We start from the raw sequence: 23,389 nt of genomic DNA, 5'->3' as shown, positions 1-23,389 counted from the left end.
TTAAGTTGATTTGCTTCAACTATTTATATTCTGAAAATGTATGCAGCTAAGAAAAGTACAAACACCATTGACATCCCTGAATATCAAACTGATACATACCTCAAAGATAAGATATAATATTTTACCTATTCACTAGAAACCCAAATAACTGTCTTATTCATTCTATATATGGAGAATATTTAGTGCATTATAAAAATTATACTTCAATAATTCAGGCCCTCATAACTCTTTCTACTTGGTTATGAATAATTGTAATTTATGGCTTTTCTGTTATGTTTCCAGCACAGTGATGCGGTCCATGACCTTCTTCTGGATGTGATCACATGGGTTGGAATTTTGCTGTCCCTTGTTTGTCTCCTGATTTGCATCTTCACATTTTGCTTTTTCCGCGGGCTCCAGAGTGACCGTAACACCATCCACAAGAACCTCTGCATCAGCCTTTTTGTAGCGGAACTGCTCTTCCTGATTGGGATCAACCGAACTGACCAGCCAGTAAGCAACTTACTTTGATATAAATAAGGAATTCCACTTCCAGCTGTTCAATACTGGAAATACTGATGTTTGAAAGTACCCTCTCTTCCAGTGATCTAGGACTGTTACTTTCAGATCTTATTCTGTTTTCCCCTTCTTAAGCCCAATTGTCATAAAGAAGCAGCAAATGTTTTAGATGTTTGAATGAACATTTCTTCAGAAATTCTGTTTATAAACTTATCTTACTAAAGAATTACATATGTCTCTATTTGTTTTCTCCCTTCTAAAAAGCTACAGAACTAAATATAAAGAAAATTAAGTAAGGTGTTTTGGGGAATGGATGAATATCTTTTCTAACAGATATAATTGCTATTTTTTGAAGTAATTAATATACTTTGTTCAAAAATGGTTGGTATTATATTAAAAACTGCATGCCAAATAAATTTTACTAATTGATGTATTTTTTAATGTAGTTTAAACTGTAGGTAATTTTTAGAGTATATAACTCTTCCTAAATTTTGTTTGACACTTTATTCAAGTTCTGTTTATATCTTTAAGTGCCAACTTTGTACTTTAATACTACCTACATTTAATCATATTAGGAAAGGAAGTGAGGGAGGGAGGGAGAAAAAGAAAGAAAAAGTACAGTACTAGCTAACTGTTCCTGGTAAAACCAAACAAAATATGAATAACAGATAATAGCTAATACATTACACAGACTTCACGCCCAGTTATAATTTTTGTGAGGCCCTTGTTGTTTACTTAAGATTCAAGCACATAATGAAAGTTTGTTTTCATGGCTAAAACTGCAAATGAAAAGAAAACTAACTTCTTTAGGAGAAAGGCATAATAAATAATCTATTCACTCAATGCTGTTTTCTGGTATGTGTCCATATGTATGGAGTACTTTACAATAAAAATGCAGTTGGATTTGTGCTGTTGATTACACATTCATGACTAATGGATGTAAAGGGTACAATTATGCTGATTATACTTTTAATTGGTTATCATATACAAATGTGACAGCTTTTCCCTTAAACACATACATTTGAATAAGCAATCAAAGTACACATTTCTTTTGCCCCAAAAGCAAAGCCTTCTGATAACAAAAATTAATAGTTGAAGTTCTAACCCTCAAAAGCAAAAAATGGAAAATTGTTTTATGTTTCTGAAAGAAATCATGTTCTTTTCTTCTTAACCAGCAATTCAAGTTCTGATTATTTCTTTTCATTGAGAAACCTTATCCTTATTTTTGTTTCCTGATATTACTTATGTAAGGTAATGTAAATTTCACCAAATGTTGCGTACTGCACAAAACTGATTTCTGACAAAGTGCATAAAAACAATGATTGATATGACTACCTTGGGTAGAGTGCAGCTCAGCCCAACTTGCCTTCATTCTTATTGCTGGACAGGTGTCTTCTTCTGCATCGCACATAGTGAGTAGGCTCTGCTTTCTCTCTAGCCCCCTGACATTGACTCCCTCCCCACTCATTGTCTCCTCTCTATCCCAAAGAAATGGACTTCTTTTGTCTCATTTCTTAAGGATCATAATCATTATTAAATCCATACTAATCAGATAATTTCTATAAATTTGTTGCCCTTTCTAGTGGGAGCTATAGATTTTAGTTAGAATTTTTTATAAGAAGTGAAGATATCTCCAAAGGAGTAAAAATTTCAGGAACTGGCATAAGAAAATTAATATAGGGTCAACTGAAATTTGTAGTACCTCATAAAATATGTCAAAGAAAATAGTTCAAAGTATTTTGAAGTATTGACTGCCTTTTTTGACCAAGTATGTCTAGACTAACAGTGCAGTAACAGAAATTTCAGAAAGCACTTTTGAAACACGTAATTTAACCAGATCTAATTTTATACCCATGTAGTGTGAACTTCCCAATGGGAACTTAGATCCTTTCTGAAATAAGGCAAAGAAGAAAAATTATAATTAATAATAATGAATCAATAATCCATTATAAAATGCTTAATTATATTAAGTTTAAAATTTTTTATCCACCTTGCTTTTATTATGTCTTTTTTTATGAACAATTAATACATTAGTGCACAGACTATATGATCTAGAGAATAAATTGGTGAGATCTATTTTTAAGTCTTTAGACTAATATCAGCAATTATTATCATTAGGCTTGTAGAATTTTTTTTTCCTAAATGATAATCTTTCTATATTATAATGCTATGCTGTTATCCATCAACCATTATTAATAAAATGTTAACTATAGTTTTCAATGTCAGGTTATAGGTAATTAGGTATTAATATTTGAATTTTAAGAATCTCATCAAGCCTGACCTATGGTGGTGCAGTGGGATAAAGTATCGACCTGGAAAATGGAGGTTGCCAGTTCAAAACCTTGGGCTTGCCTGGTCAAGGCACATATGGGAGTTGATGCTTCCTGCTCCTCCCCTTTCTCCCTCTCTCTCTCTCTCTCTCTCTCTCTCTCTTTCTCTCTCCCCTCTCTCTAAAAATCAATAAATAAAATATTATAAAAAAAAGAATCTCATCAAGGTTATTCTCTTGCAGGCCTATATTTTTACTGCAGTGTTAGTAACTATTTATTTCAATTTTACAGCTGTTGATAATATTTAGTTTAGTAGTTGTCTGACAAAGCATTTGTTCTTTTGTCTAGATTGCCTGTGCGGTTTTTGCTGCCCTCTTACATTTCTTCTTCTTGGCTGCCTTCACCTGGATGTTCCTGGAGGGCGTGCAGCTCTACATCATGCTGGTGGAGGTGTTTGAGAGTGAACATTCACGAAGAAAGTACTTTTACCTGGTTGGCTACGGTATGCCAGCGCTCATCGTGGCTGTGTCCGCTGCCGTAGACTACAGAAGTTACGGAACGGATAAAGTGTGAGTTCATGTTTTCCTTCCTTTTCTCTTTTTCAATCTACCTGACATAAATCTTCCAATTTTTTGGAAGCTAAGGTCTTTATATCACCTCATTGCAGTAAACAAAGCAATGGGAGAAGCAAAGGTGAATATTTCAACTCAGGGTTGTACTCTTGGTATGAAGTAAAAAGAAAAAAAAAACAGTACTGAGACTCAGTATGATGCTGTTTTCAAACAGCATCATTTTTCCATATCTAAATCATAACCTTGAGTAATTAAAAAGAAGCAGTTATTTGTCATATGAAGAAATAGCTATAATAGAAACTGTGTCGTCAGAGGCCAGTGCCATCCCATACATGAATGTCCTCTCTTCCTCCAGACATGTCAGTTCTAGTCCCTGGAGAGATAATCATGGCATTAACAAAAAGAAATGCTATAGAAAGTTAGGCAGTTTGTGTTTTTTCCCTCTTTTTCCTACATGGTATAATGGTATATTTTATTTTTAGTATCACTTTAAATTGGTGAGATGTCCAGAAAACTGAGAAGAAGCTCAGTGAAAAATAGTTTTGTAAACCACATCTATTATAACAGTTGGCAAACCTCAGAATGAATGGAAGTTTCCATAGGAAAATATTAGAAGAATGACCAAGATAGATCCCTGATGAAAACTCACATTTAGGACATGGATTGAGCATTAAAAACTGAAAATAAAAATAGAAAAAAAAAAAACAGGTAACAGCCTTAAAAAAAAAAAAAAAAGAACCACAAGATCGGGGTCAGGAAAAGTGAGGAGAAACTTTCAAACTGATGTTTCAAAACCATAGTGTTTTATGTCAAAGATAACGCAAATAAGATAGTGCTGAGGAAGAAACGTTTGACCTGTGCGACAACCATTCTGATAAAGTGCTAGAAGCAGAAGCCAAATTGGAAGGTGTGAAAAAAGATAAGTCAGTTTGAAAGGTAGCCCTCAAGTATTATCTGTACCCTGAAGAAGTTTGGTTAAAAAATAGTGAAAGTATTAACTCAAAATGATAACAACAATAAAGGAGGATTTAAAAAAAAATAAAAGTTCCAAGTTTGTCTAGAGTGAGAAGCATCAAGCTGTTAGGAGGAGATTCCTAGAGAGAACATATGCCTCATTTTAATATATATATATAGGCTGAATGAAAAGGAGGGTTCTAGAGGGGTAGAGAGGCCTAAGATTGAATATAAGGTGAGGAAAACCTTGACTTAATACTGAAAGAGTCTATAGTATTCACCAAGTCCAAGGCAATCATTTTACAGATGAAAAAAATTTAAGGACCAGATAAGTTAATTGCTTTGCCTATGATTGCAGAGCTAGATAGCAGCAAATGTGTGATAAAACAAGTTAATTTTCACCAAACTAGGATGTTTTTGAATTGGTAAAATGACCCCTTAATAAATCTGAGGTGAGTGTGAAGGAAAGAACACGCAGATAAGGTCAATTTTGAAGTGGAAGAACCTTTCCATCAAGGAGGAGATGCTGACTGTTGCTGAGTGCTCAGCTGAGGTCAAGTTGACAGCGTAGATTTGAAAGCTTTGAAATGAGCACTATGGAAAATGTGTTAAGAAGCCAATTAGACTAAGAAAAAGATTTCCAAGCAGTAGTGAAGGCTAGGGTAAGGTTAGAAAACATTATTTTGTCCAGAAGTTAATAAACCAAATTTTATGACTTTTCACCCTCGGTCAGCAGCCTGCATACACTGGTGATAGAGCAGCTCGCTTCTCACAAGAAAGGATTTTTAAGGAGTGAATGAAAAGAAAAGGACTCCAGAGTTATTGGGAGCATAGTTAAAATGGAATATATGTTGGTTCAGAGACAGCAACAATACAATGAAAAGAAGACCGTTTCACTTCTGTTGAATTTTTTTCTTGAGTCAGTGACAGGCTATAGAAAGCTATTTGTCTAAATGTAGCTAATAGTAATTATATTTTCATCTAACTTTGTGAATTGTGGGACATTTTGTGGATTCCACTGACAGCTGTGGAACGGATTAGGAACAGATAAAAACATTATCTGGTGTTCCCTCTAAAGATATTTTAAGGAAGGGGTATTATAAAGATCATAGGATTTTTTAAAATAACACCTTTGTTGATATAATTCATACAATAAAAAATTCAGATTTCGTTTATTTTTAGAACCGTCACTGAATTATGCACCCATCACTGCTACTTAATTTTAGAACATTTTCATCACCCCAGAAAGAAACCCATTAGCAATAACTTCCATTATGCATTTCCTCTTTAAGAGATTAAATTGAATAATATACTTATTTGTGACATTATACTACTTCAAATACTGTGTGTAAGTAGTTCAATTTTGCTCTTTTGCGGTTCCCAATTTGCTTTTATTCATATTTTTTGTTGGATATTTGCTGATTTTCCTATTAGGAAACTGACTCAACTTGTTTGCTTTGTGTTTTAGTCGTTTATTTTAAGACAGATGTCATTTTCTGGATAGTAGGAATCTATCTTTTCTTAGAATCAATATGTGTAGTCCCTTGTGACTTTGTTAAAGCTTTGGCCATCATTGCTTTAATTTCCTGCACCATAACTGGAAGCTCTCATTTACTGACATTATTACTGTGTGGGAATAGAGGATAATTTATTTCCCAGGCACTGATTTAAGACAAGCTTTAATAATAGTCCAGTTTCGCAATTATGATTTTTTTTTTTCCCAACACAAAGAGAAACAAAACAGATAAGAGAAAAGGGAGGGTAGAGGAAAGAAAAGGATAGGGGAAATCATTAAAATTCTATCACAGACGAGTGTAGAGCATTTAATGACTTGTTTCTACATGGGAAAAAAATGTTTAGCTTCTACCCTATGGGAATTCAACCAATCCAATGTCAGTACAGTGCTGGTTCTGCCCATTGAGAAAGCAGGTGCTGAAAAAAGAAACATTATTCAGTCATTTTCATTTACTGGAGAAGCTGAAACAAGCTGATCATGTTCCATCAGGAGTTAAATCGAATCTCTTCCCAAAGAAAAATGTAAGCAAGGAATTTTTACACAACTTGAAGGATGTCTGCATATGTATCTTGTTCCTTATTATCAAATCTATCTAAGTTGTTTCAGCTTCTCTTTCTTTCAAATGGCATTTCCTACTTCCTATTTATTCATCATCACATAATTTTTTTTTTCTTATGTAACTCTACTATCTCAAGGTTTTGGAGGTTTTTGCCTGTGTTCTGATGTGCTACACTGAATTTTAATGCAAATATGTATACTTTATAGTCTTAAATAAACTGAAAGTAGCAAGAATTCAGACATATTATCAGCCATTTTCTGTATAAGGTCAATAATTATTATCACCACGGAAGTCTATTTCATTTATTTTTGAAATTTATTATTACTAAATTTTTACTCCTCAGTCTCAACCACTTAGAGTACATATAGACTAAAACCATTCAATATATATTACAGTAATCCAAATAATACTTCCCTTTTTTCTCCTCTTAATGTACATAATTATATTTTATTATACTGACAATGAGGTTTTATCTCTGAAGCTTTTAATAATTGTAATAGCTCACATTTTTAAAAAGTAGAAAACCATATCAGTGATAAGAGATAAAATTATTTTTGTAGGTTAAGTAAATATTTTGTAATGCAGATATTGGTAACTATATCATATTTTGTCTGGCTGATGTATTAAGATGTGTTTTATTCTGAAATTTTATTAGGGCTGTTGAATTGATTATTATATACTAAACCTGCACTCACACAAAAGTATATATAATGTGATTTTAAGAAATTGCTTAGTTTGTCATCAATTTTTAATGCTTGTAAGAGTTTTACTATTATTTTCTGATGTGGCTTAATGAAATTATTTTATCTGTACTGACATTATTACTGACCATGTACTCAAACTAACATTTAGTCACAGTAATAAAAAATTTACAAAATTTGATTAAAACACCAGTATAGTCATTAAAAAAAACTTCCAAAAAGTGGACCACAGATCTAAATGTACTGTTAATAATTGGCATTCATTCTCTTTTATCTGTTTGTGTATATCCCCTTAGTTTCACTTACACCATTATATATGGCTATCTAGTGAAAACACCAAATAGGATACTCTCAAAAGATAAAGGCTGGCATTGACTTTCCAGTAAGCCAGACAGGACAGATTTGGATATTCAGTGCTAAATACTTTGATTTTATGATCAGTTCAGTTAAACTTTAATTACCTTGATATTACCACAAAATGCAAACAGTTTGAACAGCTAATTTTTCTTTTTTTAAAAAATCACATTTATAGTTTATAGCACTTGCCTCATAACCTATATAACCAAAAGAGCCGTGGTTAATTTGATGGGGAGCTTGTGAAGTATTAGAAATGGGTTCCAGGAGAAAGTGGGTATGTCACGATGGAATGAAGCCCAGAGAATAGCTGAAGAGTTCAAGTATGGGCTCAAAAATTGGTAAGGGGTTTCTGAAAGATGTCAGTTAGGTCATGAACATTTATAATGGATCAAACATCCTTGAGTACTAAAAGCATCGCCAAGCTTTTAAAAATAATTGAAATCAAATTTTATGTTCTGAAAATTATTATAAATCATCTATCAAGTCAAATTTTTTTCCCTACTTCACTAATTTAAGATCAGCTCTAAAAGTCGTAGTCTCTCCTCTGCTGGTTAAAAGCCCCAAGATGTCTTTCTTTTCACTTCATTATCTAAGTAGCATAGTCATTTAGGTAGAAGAGAGATTATTGATTTTTAAAAATACTATATTATAGTATTATTCAAGAAAGAGCCTAGCCAAGGAACATTGAGCTTGATAGGTATCTGTTTAAGTCGTATGCACAGGTTTATATAACCCATTTCACAAGGTCTAAGCACTGCAACCGACTCACAGAAAATATATATTCATTTGGAATATTTCTCTATGCACATTGTTATATGATCTTGTTAAATAGTCTTACTTGCAACATTTCATCTGCCTTACTAATATATTATCACCTAATAGTCTTGACTCTAGCTTGGCTAGTGAGAAATAGTACTGCTAATGAGGAAATATTTTTCATTGACATGTATTTCAAGATAGTCATTCAATATATGTGAGGGAACTACAAGTGTATGTTTATATGTCATTTTATTAAAGGCCAAAATCATGTTTTATGTGTATCTGCAGTAGAGATTGAGGGCTTATTGTATCATCATTTCAATATCTAGGGACCTATGAATAGACATAAAATTATCATCATATATATAAAAATTATTGGTTAAGCACAATTTTTTGTGTTAAGAATTAACCCTATGAGAACTGTATCAGAGAACAGCAGGAATGCTGTCTTACTGTTTACAAAATGCATTTAGGTAGTAGCCTAAATGTCGAATATTGGACTTGCATTATTTTTGGAACCAAAGAAGTATGATAACACTCACATCCAGAGATCTTTTTAAGTCATGCCTTCATTCACACGAAGTTTACAATAAAAAAGATAATAACAAATGTTGATGAGGATATGAAGTAAGGATAATCCTCATATATTTCTGGTGTCAGGGTAATATGGTATATAGCTAGCTCCTTTGTAAAACAGTTGGACAGATCTTCAAAAATGTAAAGATGGTTATCATATAACTAACAATTACCCCCAAAATGAAAACATAGGTTCATTTGAAAACTTGTACACAGTGTTCATAGCAGCATTTATATTAGTCAAAAAGTAGAAACATTCAATGTCCATTAACTGATAAAAAGATAAACAAAAATTGGTATAGCTATATGATAGAATATTATTTGGAAGTGATAAAAAATATTGATACATAATTCAAAATAAATAAATATACCTTCAAAACATTATGTTAAATGAAAAGAATTCAGACACAAAAGACTAAATATTGTATTATCTTCTTTATATGAAATGGTTGCAAGGTGAGGGGAGAGTAACTGTGAATGGTATAGATTTCATTTTGGTGTTATGAAAATATTCCTTAGGCTACAGAGATAATTTCACAACTCTTAAATATATTGAAAATTTTTGAGTTGCACGTCTTAAAAGATTACCCTTGAACAATATGGGTTTGAAATGTGCAGATCTACTTATAAGCTGATTTTTTTTCTTTAATCTTTCTAAGATAAATTGTTATTTTATGATTTTTTAGAGAAAAGGGAAAGAGAAAGAGAGAAAGAGTTGGAGGAGAAGCAGGAAGCATCAATTCACAGTAGTTGCTTCCTGTATATGGCTTAACAGGGCAAGCCCAGGGTTTCGAACCATCGACCTCACAGTTCCAGATGGATGCTTTATCCACTGTGCTACTACCAATCATAAATGATTTTTTTCAATAAATACTGTAAGTGTATTTTCTTTTCATTATGATTTTTTAGTAACACTTTTTTCTCTAGCATACTATTTTGTAGGAATATAGGATATAATACATATAACAGACAAACTATGTGTCAACCAACTAACTGTTCATGCTATCAGTAAGGCTTCTGGCAAAGAGTAGACTAAGTGGTAAAGTTTTGGGGGAATCAAAAGTTATAGAAGGAATTTGACTGCACAGATATTCATGCTACAACCCCCTCATTGTCCGTCGGTCAACTGTATAATACAACTGTTGAAAAGTACTAAAATTTAGCCTGACCAGGTGGTGGCGCAGTGGATAGAGCGTCGGACTGGGATGCGGAAGGACCCAGGTTCGAGACCCCGAGGTCGCCAGCTTGAGCGCGGGCTCATCTGGCTTGAGCAAAGAGCTCACCAGCTTAGACCCAAGGTCCCTGGCTCCAGCAGGGGGTTACTCGGTCTGCTGAAGGCCCGTGGTCAAGGCACATGTGAGAAAGCAATCAATGAACAACTAAGACGTCGCAACGCGCAACGAGAAACTGATGATAAAAAAAGTACTAAAATTTAAAATAAAAAAGTACAAATTCTAAATTTTTTACTAACTTATTGAGGTCACCTTATATACAGCTCACAAAAATTAGTGGATATGTCTAAATGACTAAGAAGTGATAAAATATCTAATTTTTGTGAGCAATGTATTTAGAAAAAACTAATATTTTTGTTTGAGACATGTTTTAACAATCTCTGTTTTATATACAGCAAATAACTTTCTCATCCACTCACTGGGATTTTATACTTGTCAACAAAACTAGTTTTTCTTTTTTTATAACTTGTATCTTTATTTATTTATTTACTTATTTATTTAGAAACATGATAACCCTCATGTACTTTTCAGGCAGGTAGACTAGCATAAAATTCAGCCTTAACTAATTACTAGCCATGTGCCTATAGGCAAGTCACCTTGTTTCCTTGAGTCATATTTTCTTGTTTGTAATGTGATGGTTACTATACAAGTCCCTTGCAAGACTATTGCAAGATTTAAACTGTATGTGTGTATGTATATATGAGTATATACATTGGTGTGCATTTATAGAATATATAGTAAGTTTTTGGCATATATAAGTATTTATTAAATTAGAACTATCATTACTGATACTATTATTTTGCTAATACTAATACAGAAATATAAATTTTATGTTTAGCAAAATTGTTTTAATTTTTTTTTTAATTTTTCCAAAGTGAGAAGTGTGTAGAGGGGGACAGGGAGAGGCAGACAGATGCCTGCATGCACCCTACCAGGATCCTCCCAGCATGTCCACTAGAATGGCTATTGGAGCCATTCTAGTGTCTGAGGCAGAGGCCATGGAGCCATCCTCAGCACCCAGGCCAACTTTGCTCCATTAGAGCCTTGGCTGCGGGAGTGGAAGAGAGAGATAGAGAGAAAGGAGAAGGGGAGGGGTGGAAAAGCAGATAGGTGCTTCTCCTGTGTGCCCTGGCCAGAAACGAACCTGAAATTTCCACACACTGGGCTGACGCTCTACCGATGAGCTGGCCAGGGCCAGAAAATTTGTTTTAATTTTAATTAAATTTTCTTTGATTGATTTTATAGAGGGAAAGAGGAAGGAAAAGGGAAACATTGATTTTGTTGTTTCTCTTATTTATGCATTCATTGATTGATTTCTCTGTATGCCCCAACCAAGAATCAAACTCTCAACCTTGGCTTATTAGGACAACTATCTAACCAACTGAGCTTCCCAATCAGGGCTAATTTTAATTAAATTTAAAATAAATTGTGTTTAAAGCATCCATTTATAAGGGCAAGGATTATAATTCTTTTTTTTTTTTTTTTTGTATTTTTCTGAAGCTGGAAACGGGGAGAGACAGTCAGACAGACTCCCGCATGCGCCCGACCGGGATCCACCCAGCACGCCCACCAGGGGCGATGCTCTGCACATCAGGGAGCGATGCTCTGCCCCTCCGGGGGGTCGCTCTGCCACAACCAGAGCCACTCTAGTGCCTGGGGCAGAGGCCAAGGAGCCATCCCCAGCGCCCAGGCCATCTTTGCTCCAATGGAGTCTTGGCTGCGGGAGGGGAAGAGAGAGACAGATAGGAAGGAGGGGGAGGTGGAGAAGCAAATGGGCGCTTCTCCTATGTGCCCTGGCCAGTAATCGAACCCGGGTCCCCCGCACGCCAGGCCTACACTCTACCACTGAGCCAACGGGCCAGGGCAGGATTACAATTCTTATGCTACTGCCTCCTATTAATTTAAGCAACATGGTAAAATGGGAATGATTCCAACATTTAGTCTTAATAACAGATAGTTCTATTCTTACCTTTGTAGTTCACCATAAAAACGTATTTTGGGGAATACACCAAAAAATATGTATTTTGCTAGAGAAATAATGAAACCCTTATATAAATAAAATAACATACTGGGAACATGAAGATAATATAATCTGTGTTTGAGCTAGTTTTGAATTCTAAGATCCAAAACTAGCTGGACCACAAATACTAGTCTTGACTACGACTGATCACACTCTGTTCCTGCATCAGTCTGCCATCCTTTTGTCTAGTTCATGCACTTGTTCACAAAGTATTTCAAGATTAGACGCCTGAGTGTGCTGTGATAAAAATGGCATTTAAAATGTTATTAACATGCCCTGGCTGGTTGGCTCAGTGGTAGAGCGTCGGCCTGGTATACAGGAGTCCCGGGTTCAATTCCTGGCCAGGGCACACAGGAGAAGCGCCCATCTGCTTCTCCACCCCTCCCCCTCTCCTTCCTCTCTGTCTTTCTCTTTCCCTCCCGCAACCAAGACTCCATTGGAGCAAAGTTGGCCCGGGCACTGAGGATGGCTTCATGGCCTCTGTCTCAGGCGCTAGAATGGCTCTGGTTGCAAAGGAGCAATGCCCCAGATGGGCAGAGCATCGCCCCCTGGTGGGCATGCCAGGTGGATCCCGGTTGGGTGCATGTGGGAGTCTGTCTGACTGCCTCCCCATTTCCAACTTCAGAAAAATACAAAAAAAAAAAAAAGAAGAAAAGTTATTAACAGATATATTATGCAATAAGCTTAAGCTTAGAACTAAAATGATTATTCATGAAGTATATATTTATCCCTTTTCCTCTTTATTCTTTCTCAACCCTATTCTCTTTATTCCCTCTTTTTCTTTCTTTCAATCTTGCCACATATTTGTAGTCCTAATATAGAGATCTGCATCTGTTAAAAAACATAAAATAAGAAAAGATTAGTTTATAAATTCTCATAACCTAATATAATTAAGCCTTATTAATTTCATTGTCTAATAGTAGCCAAAAATGTTTACTGGTTACATTTGATACTCACCAAGGACAGTTTAGTCTGTGATTTAGGGTCCTATAAAAAATGAAGCAGATACCATTGTTAATCTACATTACTTCAGCAAAACAGGTAATTCTTAAATGTCTACTTTGGTGAGAGTGTTTTAATCAGGCAAGAGAATCCAGTGTCCCAAAGCATCTTAATGGTACTACATTAAACATGAGAACTTTGAATAGGGAACTGCATTTTGGTCCTGTTACTAGTATCTAAAAGAATTGTAAACATACATTTTTGGGATACATTTATATATGTATATGGGGCAATTGACCTAACCATTTTTCTTTTGTATAATATCATTTGGTATTATCATTACCAAATGATAATATGATAATTTATATTATCATTTATGATAATATGAATCATCATATATTAATGACTGATAATAAAATAGGAGTAGTTTACTAGTAGAAGGGAACAAACTTTAGAAATTCTCCATTTTGAGTAAGGATTAGTAATTGATATTTTTATGAGAGATTGACCTAGATATCAACATTTTTGCCATTTAATTTGTGATGATGTTTCTTATATTTTGTAAAAGAATAAGTCTGGAAAAGAATAATACAATTTCTTTGTGGATTAGCTTTATTACTTCAGTGTTAAACTAATAAACTTGTGTTACTTCAGTAAGAATTCATAATATATAATAGTATATGTGCTTTTATAATTTGGAAAATGATGTAAAAAGAATCTTAATGACATCTTTATATTAGAAATTTTTTTAAAAAACTCAAGATTTATGGTATATTACAAGTGCTTCTTTGAATTCCAGGTATATGTGATATATCATAAGATATTTTTAGTATTGCTTCAAATAAACATATAATATGGTCAAAATTCACTTGCTTTTTCAACTTCAAGTCATCTCTTTTGTTACAGTACTACTATAAACATAAATTATAGCTCATACACATTGACAATTTTATTTAAAAAGAAACAGACATATTTTAAAAATTAAATTAGAATGGCCTATTAAAATTAATTATTTAACAAATTAAATGTTGCTTATTGAATAAAGGCAATTTTCAGATTAATCCATTTCTTAAATAGTGGGTCTATTTGTTATTTGCAAGCTGAATTTTATTGTGTTTAATGCAATAAATTGTTCCTCTAGAGTTTGTTTTACTAATCTGGCCTTGTCTTGCCTTAATCAGTGGTTTTGCATCGCATCTAAGTGGCATTGAATAGCCTGGGCTTATAGTATACTATGAAGTGGGATGTATGTGCCTAGGCACGTAATACATACCCCGGTATAATGTAACATACATGTCATATACACCTCCTTCACCTTCAAGCAAGAGTCAATTGTTTTAACATCCACACAGAGAACTCAGGGAAAGAATCATGCAAAGTTTTAAGGTAGTTAATGGGAAAGAGAGGAAATACAGAAAGCTTTGAGAAAGCCAGCATGTGGCCAAAAACAACAGCAGGTGTGGCCATATGGCAATCAAATTAGGAAAGGGATCCTTGCCACACTGCCTTTTAGAAGATAGTCAAGCCCAGGCAGCTATCAGGGCTGGATGATTTACTCAGTACATTTTAAGTGTTTCATATTGCTTCTTTCACTGCTTAATTCCAAAGGGGATTTAAATCTATTGTAGCAAATAGATGTTGAAGAATTTTCCTAAAGAATAACAATAATAACTTCTAAAGTGATTTCACTTTCACATGTAGAGATCACTATGCCAAAAGCATATTAATTTCCAAATAACACATTTGCTAAGCAGTGACTGTTTTCAGAAAGTAAAGCATTATAACACTAAAATTTAATGATTTTATTAAGATTTACATTACTTGAGCAAAACATTTGTGATGTGATTTATAATTTGAAATCCCCTACGTAGGCCAAGGCACTGTAATCATGTAATTAAAATTATTTTTTAAGAAGTCTTTAAACTGCAGAATACCATTTTCTTGACACATTTTCCTTTAAAAAAACATTTGCTGAAAATGTGTTTTAGTTTCCAGATTAGGTCTAAAAACATGTTTGACCTACAAAGGACAGGGGCTGTTCTATTGCCATTCCTTCTTAAATGTGTTATTATTATTTTATCAGGTTATACTTTCAGCAACATTCACGTGTGTATTTTCTAATGGGGAATAATGTCCATGCTTTTTTATGCTTTTCCTTTACTGTTCTGATCTTGAAGGGAAACTCTGGTCTCTATTGAAAACTTATAGAGACCCATGAATATTTTCCCTGCTCTGATCTCCCTTCTGGCCATACACACCTTTATTAGGGTGGTAACAAACTAGAAGACAGTCTTCATATTTCAACCTTAAGTTCTCTGGTTTGTTTCCACTTCTTGGAAGTACCACACTCTTCTTTATCATAACTTAACTTATTTGAAAAAAAAAAAAAGAAAAACAATTACTCAAAGAAACTAATGGCTAAAGGGTTAAGTATTGATTATTTCTCTAATATAATAGTACTTGTTTTTGCAATAGGATTATTATGTCTATTTTGAATATATAAAAATTATCTTTCTGTATAAAAACATGAAATTGTAGTCAGTTCTTATTAGAGCTCAAAATTATATTTGTTATAATTAGTTTACATATATTTAACTTAATAGAAGGCAGCCATATTTTGTTTTGAAATAGATTTTTTCAGGGAATTTGGACATTTTTGCCTAAAAATCCAGCTTTGAACCTTTTATAAATTTTAAAGTTACAGAAAAGTTTAAAAAATACATAACCATCATTATCTCAATAACTCAGATGTTAAAACTGTTAGTATTTTGGCACATTGCTTTCAGGAATTATTAAAATAAAACATATGGCTACACCCCCTTTAGTCCACTCCTAATCCTATTCTCATGTGAGAGGCAACTACTAAATGAGTTTGGTTATTTTTCCCACTTTTGATTAAAAAAATTACATACATATAGATATCTGTCAAAAGTGTATTACTTTAGGTATGTGTGTATATATATATATATGCTTCAAAGGTATGTGGTATAAATTATTCATGTTACTTTTTCACTTAAATGTGTTATGATTTATTCTAATAATATTTGCTTCTATCTTTTAACTGCTTTGTAACATTACATCATAGGAATTGAAAGTATTTTATTTACTTATTTTTCTATTGATGGATATTTATGAATTCCTTTCTTCAGAGCTTTTCTAGAATTCCATTATTCCTGAGACTAAAATAACATTTTTAGAAAAAACACACTATATTTGCATACTACAAATGTGCAATTTTAAACCACTTAGCAAACCACTCTTGGATAGCTTTAACTGGAGATGTTTTAGTTTTAAATTATGCCTCAGATATAGCAAAATGCCAAATAATTCAAGATATGGTTTTTAACATCAAATGTAATTTGTTCAAAATTTACATTAATCTTTCTCATAAGTAGTCACTTCCATTTTGTCTTCCTGTCATCCCAAAAAATGAAAATGTAATTTCCCAGAGGCTTTAAGAATTGGGGGAGTATTAAATGTAACTGAAATTAAGTGATTAATAATTTACTTTTGGGTCATGAATCAACTTCATGAGATGCTAAGGATCATTTGCAACCCCAGAAGCACTAGCAGTAACAATGCACTTTTTAAGACTCGAGACTCTCAAAGGTTGGCTGCCCAACCTAATTAAACTTCAGTCTTCTGATACCAAATTTATTTCTTCTTTGTACAGAATTTCCTGAGATCTTCTTGACAGGGAAATGTCACTTTGCCTGACAGCTGATAGACAGGTTATGTAGCACCATAATTGGAGAGGAAAGGATAGCTTAAAGTTACTCGGTTTAATGGCTGTGTGTATGGCTTTTTCTTTCTTTCTTTTTCTTTTTTTTTAAGGTTTCTATGACAGACAAAAGGCCTTAGCAAATAGGCCCAGTGCCATTTTTCCTGCTTCCTCCAGGGGTAATTATCTTACTCCATCAATAGTGCTGTCAGAAATTGGGCACGTAATTCAGCATTTAAATGAACAAGCAATGTAATATTTCCTGTCTCCCAGTGGAATGCTTTGCAGCTCACATTCTTCTCTGTCACTGGCTCACTCTTGATGTATGTCCCATACCCAGTCCTTGAATGCCTTCTCTCCCTTGTGTTTCATTGCAGATGTTGGCTCCGACTTGACACCTACTTCATTTGGAGTTTTATAGGACCAGCGACCTTGATAATTATGGTAAGAGAGCCTAATTAACTATGTGTTTTCCAGGTCAAGAAATAAAACTTTCACTATACCTGTACTGACTGTTTTTCATTTACATAGATTAATTTGGGGAAAGCCTGTACTTAGGTGACCCTACATAACTAAAGCAGTTAGACAGACATTATAGTCTACTTTTATATTTGTAAAATACTTGTTCAAAACCATTGGGATAAGAAAACATGTATTTGCAAGTTTATGCTCTACTATGGCTTCTGAGGACCCTAATCTAACAATCCCCTTGGTTCTATAGGTTTTTAAATAGTGATGACTTTAAGTTTGGCCATCATTATTATGTTTTCATCCTTTCTTTCTTTCTTTCTTTCTTTCTTTCTTTCTTTCTTTCTTTCTTTCTTTCTTTCTTTCTTTCTTTCTTCTTTCTTTCCCCTTCCTTCCTTCCTTCCTTCCTTCCTTCCTTCCTTCCTTCCTTCCTTCCTTCCTTCCTTCCTTCCTTCCTTCCTCTCTTTCTCCCCTCCCTCCCTCTCTCCCTCCCTTCCTCCCTCCTTCCCTCCCTTCCTTCCTTCCATCTTTTTCTTTCTTTCTTTCTTTCTTTCTTTCTTTCTTTCTTTCTTTCTTTCTTTCTTTTTTTCTTTCGTGACAGAGACAGAGAGAGGGACAAATAAGAACAGGCAGGAAGGGAGAAAGATGAGAAGTATCAATTCTTCATTGTAGCTCCTTAGATGTTCATTGATTGCTTTCTCATATGTGCCTTGAGCAAGGGGCTGCAGCAGAGTGAGAGACCCCTTGCTGAAGCCAGCGACCTTGGACTCAAGCCAGCAAACATGATGTCATGTCTATGGTACCACACTCAAGCCAGCAACCCCATGCTCAAGCTGGTGAGCCCATGCTCAAGCTGATGACCTCAGGGTTTTGAACCTGGGTCCTCTATGTCCCAGTCTGACACTCTATTCACTGCTCCACTGCCTGGTCAGGCTTTCCATTCTTCTTTATTTGAATAATTTGAATTATGAATGCAACCAGAAATTGAAAAAGTGGCAAAATAGCTTATTATTCCTTATAGTTTTGTTTTTTTTCTTATATAAATCTTGAAAACTTTAAAATTTAAGATAATTTCATGAAAAAATGCCACAAACAAACATTCTGGAGTCATACTTATTTCTGGTTTTTTTAGATGCATAATATCTTGATTTCAAATATGAATTCTCAATCTTTATTTAGATAGAATTGTTAGTATCAGTTACAAACAAGAATTTAAAATAAAAACTTGTTATCTGTTCTTTGAAAAAAAAAGTCTTTATTTGGAATCAGGTATAGGTTTTCAATTCATTTTCTGAAGTCCTTTGGGCCAGGTGTGTTTTAAAATTCAGACATTTTTCAGATTTTCTAAAGGTAATGTGGTACATGTATTACACATTTTATAATTATCTGTAGTGGGAAATTAGTAGTTGCCACAAATCAAACATATCAACCAATACATTGGGGATGATGCTGTCACCTGGAACTAAACAGTCATATTTTAATAGAAAAATAAAATAAGAAAAGTAAAAACAAATAAAATAAAGATATAAAGAGCTTTATGTCTATTCAAATCAGATTCTCCCACCATATGGGTTTGGTTCAAGTCATGTTGTCTGGCTACCCAATATTTTTGTTTAAACTTTCATTTTTCAGACTTAGAATTTGATAAAAGATCACAACCCTGTATTATTAAGAGAACTTCTGTGGAACTTAGAATTGGATTTTCCTAGTCCCACCAATCCCAAATTCTGGAATATATGAACAAATCAGGCAATCAAAGGCAGTTTGACATGTGGTTTTCAATATGGTATATATATATATGTGTGTGAATATATATATATATATATATATATATATATATATGTATATGGAATTTACACTGGAGCTTTTTGGGTTGTATTGTTTTAAATCATATGTTCTCTCTGACTTCTGTAATATAAGAAACCCGTTAGAGGTTCCTTCTGCTCTAATCCTAGTTTGTTTTAACATTAGAATTTAGCCAGAATTTTATAATCCTTTTGATCTGGTGGTTCAAAAATAGATTGATTTTAGTATTTGTGAGTACTTGGCATAACAGTGCTTTGTACCTCATTGGTATTCCAATTCCCCAAATTGGCTTCTTGCCTTTACTTAAAGTCTAGGCAATCATCTATGATCCAATTCCTTTAAAAGTGTAGTAAGAGCTAATTTCCCAGGACAACTCATCTGTTATGTTGAATAGACTTACTTTTTCTCTACTCCAGTTACGCTCCATAACAGTACCTTTTACATTCCAGCTTAATGTAATCTTCCTTGGGATTGCTTTATATAAAATGTTTCATCATACTGCCATTCTGAAACCTGAATCGGGCTGTCTTGATAATATCAAGTAAGTGATTTTTCTTTTCCTTTTTTTTTTAGGCTGCCTTACTTTGATACACTAAACTATTCCTACTTTTAATTGTATTGAAATCTTATGACAAATTGCTAAAATCACTGTGTTGTCTTGACTGAAGAAGATAATTTATTGATTATTAAGGTAACCTGATCTTCCTAAAAATGAGTATAATGAAGTTCTGTCTTCAAAGAAACCTCCCTAAACTCTGATTTAAAACATGATAATATTTTAATATATACATTTATTTATTTTGTTCTGAAAGCAAGTACAAAGTTTCTGTATCCAGGTAGACTATTATTTCTTAGAGCAATAAGAACATCAGTTCCCAACATTCCATGTCCTCCTGCAGAGCAATGTGGAGAGAGGCAGAAAGGGACCTCTTACGTACCAGAAGGGGGATTCTAGACCACAGAGAGGAGCTCCCTATTTATTAATCTGGGCATTTGTATGGGAGCTGTGATACACATGCCCACCCTCATTTTCTCCTGAGTGAGGAAGAGAAACTTCAACTTCCAGATGTAAATCCTTTGGAATATAAATATATGGCTCCAAGTTTTATACCCCACCCCCCTTTGAAATGTTAACCATTTTACCTCCTGGGAAATAAACCACTCCAGATGTCTCATATTTATTCAGTTAGTCATCTTTTAACATTACAGGTTTGTCTTTTAAACCAAAGACTACTTGTTTATGTTCAGAAAACCCTAGCCAGGCAGAGATATGAAAATATTCACTTTACTTTCCACACTAGTAATACTTCCTTTAGATACACTGACAAAGAAGCTAATTTATATTTTCTGAAAAGCAATATGGTTTCTCAATATAACCCCAAAATTGATCTTTTTTTTTCTTTTAGAGTCTATGACATTTAAGAAAGACAGTCGTGCTGAGATGTAATTTAGTCATTAATATGTTATATATTTAATTGCATCTGTATATAATTTGCCAGTGTGTTAACTTGGTTAAATGTTTGCATTTAAATAAATGTACTTTCAGAAGTTTCCTGAGGTCACCTGTGACTTTCATGTGCTACCGACATTCTCCTTGAACTGCCTCAGAGAACAGCTATGTCACTCATTTTCCATCTTTCTACATTGAGCCTGATCATAATTCCTTGGCCATATTAGATCCTCAATGAATGTTTACAGAATTAACTAATTTAATACATTAAAGACTTTAGTGACAGAAGTGCATTGACATTAAGTGGTTAATTTTGGTGAAGCAATAATCTATCTAAATGGAATGAACTAGGAATTATCTATAGCAAGTAACAGTTTTTTCTAGGTCTTAATATCACTTAGTTGAGATAATAGTCATTATATTGTTGATTTATGTGCAAATAGACTCCCCTTCTAAACTGTAGTGTTAATTCCTTGGACTATATGATCCTGATAAATTGAAGTTGGGTAAATTGAATAAAATGCTTTCTTTATCATATAGTACTTTTTACTTACTTTAGTATAAATTATATCTTTGTATCTATTTTTCTGTAGTATAAAAGAATATACCAGTAATACTTATTTATGTTATGTTTTTAAAGTACTACCATAAAAAAAGCAAATAATACATTGATAATTATGTAATGTCTTCAAACAAGTTAAAATCAGAAAAAGGTCATGTACTTAGTGCATTCACATGTTTTAAAAGATCATGTTGTTCTTTCATTATTCATATGCATTTCTTTAGGTAATATGGATCAAATCTTTATGATATTACAGTTTAGAAAAGTAAACATACAAAAAGAAATAATTACATTTAGTGGCATTGATGGCACCAAGCTTTAGGTTTCCAAGTAAAGCCTTAAGTAAGACTATCTTGATTAGAATTCTGTCTAAACTACTTCATAATTTAGAAACTTTGGAAAGTTTATTTAGCTTTCCTGAACCTTACTACCCTGTTTAAAATGAGCATAATAATGTAACATACTCAAACATCAAATAAGCAGAGGAATATAAACAGCCTTTGATGATGCTCTTTAAAAAGTCAATAATTGGGTACTTTGTTAGAAGGGGGAGAGAAGGTGGTTTTAAGATGGAAGAAACATGAATATAGATATATTAATGGGAAAGAACCAAGAATAGAGTGGTTTGAAATATTGTTGTTACAGTTGTGATCTGAGGAATTGCAGGGAATGAGAACCAGAGCAGTGGTAGAGTAATTCCACTCCTTTAGATTTCATAAAGAACGCTTCCAGAATTACCAGAAGCTGGGAAAAAGGACCCTTTACTGCTGAGATGAGACAAAATAAATAATAGGTGTGATGAAGATATGTTAGTGGAACCAGGTGAGGGCAGGAAATTGAGGGATTTTTGCCTATTATTCTCTGTGAAGTAAGAAAGATGGTCAACCACAGTATAGAGGGGACCACTGAAGAGAGATAATAAAAAAAAAACATTTCTTAAAACTTCTAGAATCTGAAGGATGTTTTATTATATTTAAAATATATTAACTATTTAAGAAGTGCTTATAAAGAAATCAGTGGGACATAATTGAAAAGGAAAAAATTTAAGAAAGGGAGTAATTATTTTGAACATTAAGCAAAACACAAAATCTAGCATTTAAATATTTTAACAAGAACAAGGATTTGGATTTTTAAATGATATGAATGATGCGGGAATATTTATTTTAAAGGTAGAAACATTACTTATTTGGAAAGTCTTTTTTTGACTACATGAGAGAAGGCATAAAAGTTAAAAATGTTTACTTGCTTTTGCTTTCGATAGTTTTTTAAAGTAGTGAATAAGAACACTTTGTTTAGTTTATTAAGAGAAAAGAATATAATATAAGGCCTTCTAGAAGTTGTCATCTCTCTAACTTAATTCCTTCATTTATCAAGTCAGTTGATTTTATTATATATGTTCTTTCACCCCTAGAAATCCCCTATACCTAAAATGTGTTTGCTTCTCCCTAACTCACTGCCACCGGTTCCTTTTAGGCCACCAACAACTTCTACAGAGCCACTGCAGTGGTCTCCTAAATTCTTTCCCCATGTTGATCTTTGCCCCTGCCTTCATCAGCTAGAGAGATCTCTTGAATTGTTTAAACATTATCATGCAATTCTCTTGGGTAAAACTTTTCAATGGCTTCCTGTTACTCTTACACAAAAGTCTAGACCTTCTACCGCAGCTCACTAAGCTTCCTGAACTGGTTGCCCCTTTCTTTCTTCAGCCTCTTTTTAAACAATGTGCTCCTCTGGACGTTCTAGATGTGTAGTCTTTGGCTTCATGTTTTATCCCTGCTGTGTTTCTACTGATGGTCTCTTCCCTAACACTATGCCTGGCTGACTCCAATTTACCGTAACTAATTTAATTATCATTTAAAAAAAATAATTGAATTACGTTTTAATTCCAAATTTACTTCACTGTCATTATAATAAACACATTTTGATGTTAAGTATAGAACATTCATTTGGCTTGCTCATTACTATACTAATGCTATACACTGGGGGGGAAAATAAACAAATTGAGTGAATTACATAATATAATTAAAGAGGAAATGAGGTATGTCGGTTTTTAAATTTCACTAAAAAAGTGATTAAAATTAAACAATATATTTTTCCTTGCTGTTTGCTTGTTTGTCCTTTGTCTCTTTTTCATCAAAATAGGTAATTATAATTGGGGAAATAAAGTAATTCCAACCCTTTGATCTTTGCACCTGCCTCTGCTCCTGATCAAAGAGTCGTTTGGTTGAATTTCCTACAAGTTGAAATTGGAGCTATAGAAATCATAGCAAAAATCTAACCTACTTTTGAAAATATGTATCCAAATATGAATAAAACAATGACTTACTTGTTACCAGCACAAAATTAACTTATGGTATCACAGAAGTGTTATGATATATAAAGCTTTAATTCTTGAGCAGCATTTAGAGCAGTCTTAACATTGACCT

At 33.5% G+C, this 23,389-nt stretch overlaps 1 protein-coding gene across 5 annotated transcripts in view; it reads left to right on the top strand.

Annotated features, from left to right (window-relative positions):
• Positions 1 to 23,389, top strand: part of ADGRL3 (adhesion G protein-coupled receptor L3) — an 870,179-nt gene that overhangs the window by 777,290 nt on the left and 69,500 nt on the right. For all 5 annotated transcript variants that reach the window (XM_066233208.1, XM_066233205.1, XM_066233207.1 and 2 more), the window contains 4 exons: positions 283 to 492; positions 3,117 to 3,337; positions 17,055 to 17,121; positions 19,401 to 19,492. In XM_066233208.1, coding sequence (XP_066089305.1) covers positions 283 to 492; positions 3,117 to 3,337; positions 17,055 to 17,121; positions 19,401 to 19,492 — 590 coding nt within the window. The remainder of the gene's footprint in view (positions 1 to 282; positions 493 to 3,116; positions 3,338 to 17,054; positions 17,122 to 19,400; positions 19,493 to 23,389) is intronic.

This window comes from Saccopteryx bilineata, chromosome 5 (assembly GCF_036850765.1).
Source record: "Saccopteryx bilineata isolate mSacBil1 chromosome 5, mSacBil1_pri_phased_curated, whole genome shotgun sequence".
NCBI lineage: Eukaryota > Metazoa > Chordata > Mammalia > Chiroptera > Emballonuridae > Saccopteryx > Saccopteryx bilineata.
This window is presented reverse-complemented; position numbering and strand designations above follow the sequence as displayed.